A 9,136-nucleotide genomic window follows, 5' to 3' on the forward strand; every position below is an offset into this window, starting at 1 on the left:
TGCTGATGGATGGGGACAATGCTGGCCTCCACCGCGGCGCATCCCCAGGGCCCTGGTCACCTTTTGAAGTTCTCCTGGACCAGATGCTCATTGAGATACTGCAGCTCTGACTCCAAGAACTTCATGAGCGGGATGATGGACTGCAGCGAGAGGAGAGGGGCATTGGGGAGGGCATGAGGGGGCTGTATCCAGCAGGGCACAGCAGGGAGAAGGGCAGAGCAGTGCTGACTGGAGGCAGCAGGACTGAGTGGGCATGAGCAGCTCCCTCCTGCAGTGAGGATGGGTGCAGGCTGTGCCTGTTCTGGTCCTGCTGCCAACATGGGTGTCAAACAAAGCATATGGAGGTCTTGGCCCCGTTGCTGGTGGAAAAGGGTAATGGGGGCCTCCAGCAAGCAGGCAAGCATTATTCACAGCTGCCCAAAAAAGATGCTCCAGGAGGAGCAGAACCAGGTATTTACGTCCTCAGGTTCCCAGGTGTCATTGGAAGATGAGAGCTCCTGGATGTGCCTGGCGATGGTCTTTTCCAGCTGCCAGGGGAAAAATGCAAAGAGGCACTTGGCATTTGCCCTCTGCATCAGCTTTGTCATGCCCAGGTCCACTTTGTCTCCATCCCAGGAGTGCTGTGGGCTCCAGACCCCCTTAGGTGAAACCTCCCCACTTTGGGCCACATGAGGGTCAAAGGGTTTGGTAGCAGGTGATCACCTTGGTGGCCAGGGCTTGCACCACGTCCCGGACCTCGCGGTCCAGGCAGGAGACGGTGCTGTCGAGCTGGTTGTGCAGCGTGTGCTGAATCTGCTGCCGGTTGATGACGGCTTCTGTGCGCTGCTCCAGCTGGGCCCAGTCCAGCTGCGATGGCAGCTTCAGGACCAGCAGCCGCAGCTGTTTGATGTTGTTCACCACGATGCAGAGCTTGGAGAGGTGAAATCTGCTTCAAGGTGTCCCACAGCTGCCCGGTGCATCCCACACCAGCTCCATCCCCATGCCCATGCCCATGCCCATCCCCATCCCCAACCCCGTGCCCAACCCCATTCCCATCCCACTCCCTTTGCTCAAACCATTTCACTCCTGATTTTCCAGGATTACAGCTATCAGCGGTCAAATGGGTCCCATGAGAGCCAGACCCAGGATGTCTGGGTGCTCAGCAGCTCATCTCCCTCTCTACCCCAAAACCATGGCCAAATCCTGCCTCTCCCTAAGCAGTGGCCCCTGGTCCAATACCAACCCTGTTGGCTGCTTCACCCTCATTCTGCTCACTCGGCGACAGAGCCTCGGCCCTCTCCTTGATGAGCCGGCAGTACATGAGCGCGATTTTGCACATGTCCTGCAGGATAGAGAATAAGCCAGAGGGACTGAGCAAGGCAGCATGGGGCCACCATGGTGCCAAGGGACCCTGCTGCATCGGCGTGAGACACTGGCCCCATTCATGGAGATGTATCTTCAAGATCAGGAGAGGAAACTTCGAGTGCTGATGCCCAGAAGCATGGCATCTGCCAGCAGGGTACAAACCTCCACGAGTTTCACCATGATCATGAACGCTTCCTCAGGGTCCGGCCAGTTGAGCTGCTGCCAGGTCTTCACGATCTGGGCGTAGCAGGTGGACAGGTCGATGGTGGATGTGCTGTGCTTGTTGTGCTCCCCGAAGGGCATCAGCTGAGGGGCCAGAGAAAGCAAATGCAGCTTAGCTTGTATGGAGAGGAGCCATCTCAGGCAGGAGAGCTGCTCCTTTACTTTAGGGCTTTCTGTACCATCAGCAGCTCCATATATCCCCATGTCATCACCCAGTCACTTTGGAGAGTGAAGATAAGGATAGCTGGAGTGGCCCGAGCTCCCTGCACGGGGCTGTGCCCCACCATGCTCTAACCCAGTGTTGCTGGACCACACTGAAGAAGGGGTGAGGAGCCCATGGCCCCATGGCTGTCTTCCCTCTCCTCTTCCTGAAGGTCAGAAGCAAAGGGAATGCTGACAGCACGGCCCAAACAGGCTCATCAGCTTGCTCGGGCTGCCAGAGAGCAGAGAGGGAATAGGCATGGGGATTCAGTGTGGGGCCAGGATGGGATCAACTGGTTCAGAAGACCATGTCCTTTCTTATGAATTCGGGAGAGGAACTAGCCCTCTCCTGGGCTGCAAGAGGCACCTACGTGGTGGGCTCAATGCCAGGCACAGCAGCAAGGCGTGGAGGGAGCTAAGTGGCCCCAAAGGATGGAGGGAGATGTTCTCCTCCCTGGTTACCTGGTCCATCTGGACAGCTCTCTGCACCCTCTCCAGCGTGATGGTGTAGGCCTTCTGCAGCCACTGGGGCACAGCTTCCTTGAACCACTGGTGAAAATTGCTCAGAGCCAGAGGTCCATCCCTGTGGAGGAAGGCACCAGCTTCAACAACTGCACAGCAACGGCACAAGGCCATCACCGCTCCCTGCTCCTACATGTAAGAAACTGCCCCAAGGTGGAGGCAGCACATAGCACCATGCTAAGGAGAAACCTCTCTTTGTCTGGAAGATGAGGTCTCTATCAACTCCACCCACAGACAAGCCTGAAAACCTTCTGGTGATGCTCACATTGACACCAGACAACAACAGCCTCGTCTGCCTTGTGTGTAATTAGCAATGCAGGTGAATGGGAAGGATTTGGAGTTCCTCTCAAGTAACTGCTTGCTCCCTCACTTCGGCATCTCCCCTCTCTGGGTTGGGTACCTCTTTGGGAGGAAGTCCTTCATCCGATAGAGCTCCTGCAGGTTCATGTAGAGCAGGAAAAGGCTCTCGGCCATGGGCTTGGACATGCTGCTGTCCACCTCGCGCAACTGCTCCTGGACATGCTCCACAACCTGGCAGAGAGCAAGGAAAGGGAAAAAGGTGTCAGTGAGGGTCTGTGTGGAAAGGTCTGGTCTGCTGGGGGCTCTCTGGAGCCACGGGGTGAGGGTCAGATCAGGAGACTCCTCTTCCTTTTTTGTGTTATTTCAAAAAATTCATTGTGTCAAGTAAGCAGATGATAGTCACTTTATGGGCACGCAGGGAAAGATGGGGTCACCCTGGCTTGCTCCCTTTCCAGGCTTACAACAACCAGTTGCTAATTGAAGGGTGCCCAAAAACCCCAGCCTGGCTGTAGACCTTAGCTCCACGAGCACAGAGCAGCCCAGGCTTGCTCACCAGGCTATCCAGCTCCAGGTAGGCGATGGAGAAGAGATTCAACTTCAAGGTGCTGCAAGAGAGAGACAGGGAGTCAGGAGCCTGCCAGGCCCAGCCCAGCAAACCCTCTCAGGCCATGCCCTTGCCATAAGGGTGAGCACAGTTCAGCTCTTATGAGAGGCAGAAATGGGACCACAGATGCTATCTGTGGAGCACAAGAGCCAATGAATGAGGCATCGAAGTGCCCTGTTGCTCTTGACCCCAGGGAAGATGGATGGGGGGGGAACTGAGCTCCAAAACCTACTTGATGAAGAATTTATTCCAGATTTTCTGGCACTGCTGGAGATCTCCTATCACCTCCAAGAGGAGTCTGGACAAGGCTTTGCCATTCTCCTCCATGCTCTGCAAAGGAACAGCTTGTTTTTGATGCTCAGTGATTTTGAGATGACCTGGGCTCCTTCCTCATGTGATTTATTTTTGTGATATGCTCAAACGCCTTCACGGTATCAGAAGACTGAAGAATCTTCATCTTGTCTTGCCTTCCCAGCCCCTCAGGCCTCCCACCACAAGCCCAGCAAATTCCCTCTTATAATGTCAGAGTAGCAGAGATGGGAACTGACCTTCACCATGGGCTTGAGGTGCTGCTTCTTCATGTGAAACCACTCCGTCGTGCCTGACTGCAAAAGAGGAGACCCGGTGTGACAGTGGGGAAGCAGGAGGGACAAAACCAGTGCTGTCATCCCCTTCACTCTCCCTGTCCCCTGGGTATGGGCAGGATCCAGGTCCATGTGGTGGGAACCACAGGCCTAGATCACCAGTTGAGGTATTTTCCCCACCCAGAGTGGTCTGTGTGGCTTTGCAGGAGAGGCTGAGGTGTGGGCATTGAGCAGGGTATGGATGGGAAGAGAGAGCCACAGGGTCCCACCTCCCTAGCGGTGGGGAGGGTGAGGCCCCCAGTCCCACTACCTTCAGTGCTGTGGAGACCATCTGGGGGAGGTCGGGGCTGAGCGTGCACAGCTCGTGGAAAGCTTTCATTTTGCACATCTGGACCAGGACCCTGCCAAACAAGACCCTCCAGTGAAACTCAGCTCCAGCCCATCAGAAACAGCCACCTCTCCCCACAGAGACCAGACACAACCAGACCTTCCCCTCCCAACAACATCCCCCACAGGGAGCTCAGGACAAGGGACAGGACAGGGCAAGTGTCACAGCAGCCTGGAAGGGGGCAGAAAGGGCTCACACAGGGTTTTTCTCAAGCTTTCAGGCTTATCCACCACGGTGACCAAGCCATAGACCTCTTGCACAGCTGGCACTGGTGCTCGACTCACCGGAGCAGGGACTGGAGCCTCTCTGGGGACCTCGGGACAGTGAGGGGGAAAATGATGCGGTACCTCCGGATGAGGGAGACCCCGTAAGTCAGCAAGGACTGGAAGGACTCGGCCAGCTCTGCTTTCTGGGGTGAAGGAAGGAAACACAGGCTGTCATTCTCAGCAGCAGCCAGGGATGCCAGCAGGACCATGGCACCGTGGAGGAGGGAGCCTGTGGCTCCTGCTCCTTTCTCGCCTGCTCCAGGGATGGGAAAACCCCCTGATGTCTCGAGTGACTTCTCCCTGGAGGGGCTGAACTGAGCTTTGTGATTAAACCTCATTGCTATGCATGAAAAACTCAGAGTCTCAGCAGGGTGCTGAGATGCCCTGGGAAAACAGGCAGGGAAGAGCAGGAACTGGGTCATATTTAAGTTTTGCAGGGGGTTGGGATTAACTCAATAGCAGCAATGGAGGAGGGGAATGTTGGTGCGAAGGGTAAGGACTTCTCCACAGAGAAGAGGAACAAAACCTCCTGAGCAAAGGGTCCCCTGACCCATGGGATGTCCTGGAACCCATGGTTCATTCTCCTCAGAAATGCCCTCCAGCCACCCTGACACCTCTGAACCCCACACTCCTGTCCTTCTCAGAACACAAGGAGGGAAACAGCTCCAGGAGGCAGCAGAAGAGGCTCAAGGTTGGGTGCACAGGGCACGTTTCCCCAGTCTCTGCCCCCCGCATGGTGCCACAGCCTCCTGACCTGCTCTGGCCTCAGGCGCTCCTGCACCCACTGGTACTCGATGCTGGTGATCTGGTGGAGCAGACAATTGCTGTTGAACTCCAGGCTCTGGTAGAGCTTGCTGTACGCCAGCCACTGCCTGGGGAAGAGAGAGAGGCTGGGCTGAGCCCCTGGGGGGCTGGAGGGGCACCGAGGGGCCGGTGTGGGGCTCCCCCACCCATGGCTACGGCTGGGATAGCAGGGGAAGGAACCTGGGTCTCTTGGTGCTGCGTGGGGCAGAGGGGCAATACCAGCCCTTGTCCCACCCCCGATGCTGCGTGGTGGCTCCCCAGGTGTGGGATACTCACGCCATGACCTGGTGGAAGTCGGAGAGGTCCTTCTGTGTGGCATGCAGGAACAGCACCGTGCTTGCATGCCTGCTCAGCTCCCCGTCCCAGGCAATGCTGCCAGCCTGCAAGGGGGCAAAAGGAGGGTGCGGTGTCCTGGAGCAAGTGGGGCTTAGTGAGGGTGGGGCTCAGGCACTGGGGCAGGTTGTGTTTGCAGGAATGGGTGCCCTGTAAGGATGTCAAGCAGGGGCAGGCATCCCCGTGACCCTCCTCCCTGTCTTGCTGCAGGTGTGGTGGGCTCTGAAGGAAGCCCTCATCCCAGCCTAGTTGCTGGAGAGCTACTCCTCCCCATTGGTACCTGGTGCTGGAGGATCTCGTAGGACACCAGCTGCTGCAGGAGGTGGCGATGGACAGTGTAGCTGGGCTGTGTCCGGCTGCTTGTGGTGGCCCTCTGGAAAGAGCCAAGGCATAGGAATAGTAACCGTGAACATGCAGGGACATCCTGGCAATAGAAAGTGACCCCCTCGTCCCCATTCCCTCCTACCTTCTTGTGAGTCTGCAGGAACTGCAGGTGACACTGTCCGCGGTTGGGGTACGTCTCCGTCCGTGGCTCCAGCTGGTACCACCGGTCGTCCCAGCAGTGCAGGTCCTGCAGGCACAGAGACAAGGGCTGAAGCTTTGGGTAGGCTTCCTGAGGGAAGGACCCTGCTCAGGGACCAGGTCCCACTGCGTGAATGGAGCAGGAAGGTGCTGTATTAGATAACTCCAGCATTGGATTAAAAATAAAACATGTACAACCACAGCTTCAGTGTGTTGGAGTGGCTGGGACACCTGCCACCAAACTGAGGAACTTGGCATCAATTTGTGGCTCTGAGCTGGGATCCTGTGTGAGTTTGGTGCCACCACAGGGCTGGGATCCTGCCTGGATCCCGTGAGGTTTAACCAGCACCTGGGGAGTCACTTGGAGGAGAGGATGCACCATGGTGCTCACCTTCAGGCGAAGGACCACATTCCCCAGAAAATCATCCTGCCCTTTGTCTTTGCGAGCATCTTTAAAGATCCTGAAAGGCACAAACAGGGAGTGAGAAGGTTTCCTGCAACTGTGACCCAACCACAGTCGGGGCGAAGAAGGGCAATGTAGCTGTGTCACCCTCTCATCCACCTTCCAAAGGCAATTTTTAACATCTAGCAGGTAAACCAGCGTTTTCCAAACCCTTTCCTCAGCAGCCATGAAGGCCATGCCAGCACCAACCGTTTGAGGCCGTGGAGGTCCGTCAGCTCCCCCAACTTGTGCCGCACCGACTCCACCACGTCTGAGTCCCTGTGAGGGGGGCAGCAAAACCCACCATGAAGGAAAGGGGGAAATTCAGACGACTTCAAAACAGTCCAGGGAACCGCAATGACAGTGGAGAAGGGAAGGTGCTGGGGTGGGGAATGTGTTGAGACTGAGGACACGCCTAAAACCCAGCTGTCCAGCCAAAATCTGCAAACAAGTGGCTTCTTTCCATAAGTAAAATCAGGGCTCAGGATCAGCTCTTGCTGGCCAAAGCCAGCCTTGCCTCCCCCTGCTCACATCCTGCACTGTGCACAGCAGACAGTGGTGGTGAAAGGGGTCCCCAGGTGGGTTTTGGGGCTTTTTAAAGGTTGCAGGGCCCAGTGACCATCCCAGGAGGCCGGACTCCCCTCAGGGATGCTGCTGCTTACCACATGTCCAGGTGGAAGCTGGCTGTCTCCGTGTCTTCAAACTCCCTGCAAGGCACCAACAGGATGCTGTTATTCGACAGCATTCCAGGACCCAGCATGCAGGACAGCTGGGGAAACCTGGGGGAGACCCCAAACAACGCCACACAGCCCGGGGAAGTGGTGTGAGAGCGCCGAGGGAAGGATTTTTGCCACGCTTGTGGTTTTTCACCTCCCTGGGCCTGCTGCATGGGTAAGACCAGAAGCTTGGCAAGCCTCAGCTACTGGTTGGCAGGAGTGTTGAACCCCCTCCGAGAGCCCTGGACACCCTCTCCAGCCCCCCAGTGAGCAAAGCCAAGAGGTAGGGAATTACAGGATAAATGTCTCATCCCACACAGGGTTAAGGGTCTGGCTTATGACTTGTGTGCGATGGATCTGGTCATCGGGGATGAGGTCTTTGACCACCGCCTTCATCCGCTTCTTGTGGTCAGGGTGGGCCGGTTCCTGGCTCCTGGCCTCGATGCCCAGCAGGCAGTACGGGTCGCTGAACCCTGCCAGGGCAGAGGCGTCCAAGTCTCCATAGGGAGCAGTGTCTGTCTCTTTTCCCATGGGACACACACCCGTCTCCACTTACCGCTGACGTCTTTACCCAAAATCCCCTTGGCTTCCTTCACAGTTGCTTTCAGGCAAAAAATTGGGCTCTGGAAGAATGAAAAAAAATAATGATTAATGTTGGGGGAGTGCGAGCAAGGATGGGACTTGACTCCCTCGGTACAGCCAGGGGCACTCTGTACCCCAAAGCCCCAGCTTGGGGACCAGGAGGCATCACAGCCCCCTACCCCCAGCATTGCCATGATGCTGGGACCCCCCCCTGACCATACTGGGGAGACACTGTCCCACTGCATACCTCCAGTTCCTCGACCTGCTGCATGATGATGTTGTGCTCCTCTGCATCCATGCCAAAAGCCTGTTGTAGAGATGGGGACGGTGATGGATGCTGCCCTGTTAATGGTGACTAGAGAGCAGCCAGGACCTTCCCTCCACTCCCCAGGGACTCGAGGGGAGAGGAGAGGAGCAAAGCATCCTGCAGAAGAGCTGGAGACCAGCTGAAAGCTCTCGAGGGAGGAGAACCTTCCTCTTCCTACCATCTCAAGCCTAAGATAAATATTTTTCCCAAAAGCTAACATTTCCCAGCCGTGAGCTGCCCCAGCCCTCCAGTTGGATCCTGCTTCTACATCTTTTAATTTTCCCATTAAAAGCTCCCGCTATGTGCTCCCCGTTCACTTTAGCCAGGAGGGTGGACATGTCAGGGGACAGGATTTGGGGATCTGGTCAGGGAGGTGGGGACCCACCTTTTGCACGTAGGCATAGAGCTCCTGGGTGTCTGCGATGTGGTAGTGCTCGGGCTTGCCCAGGCGGTGCCGGATGGTGTAGAGGACCTCCTCATAGAGCAGAGCCAGCTACGGGGACAGTGCTGACACCTCACATGGCGCCAGGCCAGCAGGGACTTGCTCTGTGCCTTCCCCAGGATTAGCAGGGTGTGACCCCACCCAAGCTCCCCACTGGTCCCCGCTGACCCCCCTCCCAGCATCCAGCCCTGCCTGGCCACCACCTGCTGTCCCCAGGGAGCATCTTCAGGGGCTGAGCTGTGTCCCTGAGAACCACCAGTGCCATCAAGGGAGACTGTGGTGGGGCCACACTCATACCTCTCTCTTGGAGAACCGGTGGGACAGATCCATCTGGAAGAGATGAGAAGGAGAGAGGTTTCCCATCAGCTCTCAGGGCAGAGGGTGGTTTTAGGAGGAAACCGCTGGGACAGGGCAGCATCACCCACAGCCCATTGGGGTGAGATCCCCCAAAGGATGCTGTGACCCCTCACAACACCCCACAGCTGAGGGACCACTTCCTCCATCACCCATTGGAGGGGTGGCACAGAGGCTTCACTCATTAACTGAAAAGGGGTTGG

At 56.8% G+C, this 9,136-nt stretch overlaps 1 protein-coding gene across 1 annotated transcript in view; it reads right to left on the reverse strand.

The window, feature by feature from the left end:
* The window catches only part of UNC13D (unc-13 homolog D (C. elegans)), an 11,208-nt gene extending 2,299 nt beyond the window's left edge, over positions 1-8,909 (reverse strand). The window contains exons 1-24 of the mRNA XM_010187597.1: positions 8,877-8,909; positions 8,523-8,630; positions 8,078-8,137; positions 7,805-7,871; positions 7,544-7,721; positions 7,195-7,239; positions 6,743-6,811; positions 6,482-6,551; positions 6,035-6,139; positions 5,849-5,941; positions 5,512-5,615; positions 5,186-5,303; positions 4,450-4,574; positions 4,088-4,178; positions 3,742-3,798; positions 3,426-3,523; positions 3,143-3,194; positions 2,690-2,820; positions 2,230-2,350; positions 1,507-1,650; positions 1,223-1,321; positions 703-909; positions 459-527; positions 61-140 (exon numbers count right to left, since the gene is read on the reverse strand). Coding sequence (XP_010185899.1) covers positions 61-140; positions 459-527; positions 703-909; positions 1,223-1,321; positions 1,507-1,650; positions 2,230-2,350; positions 2,690-2,820; positions 3,143-3,194; positions 3,426-3,523; positions 3,742-3,798; positions 4,088-4,178; positions 4,450-4,574; positions 5,186-5,303; positions 5,512-5,615; positions 5,849-5,941; positions 6,035-6,139; positions 6,482-6,551; positions 6,743-6,811; positions 7,195-7,239; positions 7,544-7,721; positions 7,805-7,871; positions 8,078-8,137; positions 8,523-8,630; positions 8,877-8,909 — 2,324 coding nt within the window. The remainder of the gene's footprint in view (positions 1-60; positions 141-458; positions 528-702; positions 910-1,222; positions 1,322-1,506; positions 1,651-2,229; positions 2,351-2,689; positions 2,821-3,142; positions 3,195-3,425; positions 3,524-3,741; positions 3,799-4,087; positions 4,179-4,449; positions 4,575-5,185; positions 5,304-5,511; positions 5,616-5,848; positions 5,942-6,034; positions 6,140-6,481; positions 6,552-6,742; positions 6,812-7,194; positions 7,240-7,543; positions 7,722-7,804; positions 7,872-8,077; positions 8,138-8,522; positions 8,631-8,876) is intronic.
* Between the last annotated feature and the right edge of the window lie 227 nt (positions 8,910-9,136).

Source organism: Mesitornis unicolor, unplaced genomic scaffold (genome assembly GCF_000695765.1).
Source record: "Mesitornis unicolor isolate BGI_N332 unplaced genomic scaffold, ASM69576v1 scaffold45376, whole genome shotgun sequence".
In the NCBI taxonomy this organism is placed as follows: domain Eukaryota; kingdom Metazoa; phylum Chordata; class Aves; order Mesitornithiformes; family Mesitornithidae; genus Mesitornis; species Mesitornis unicolor.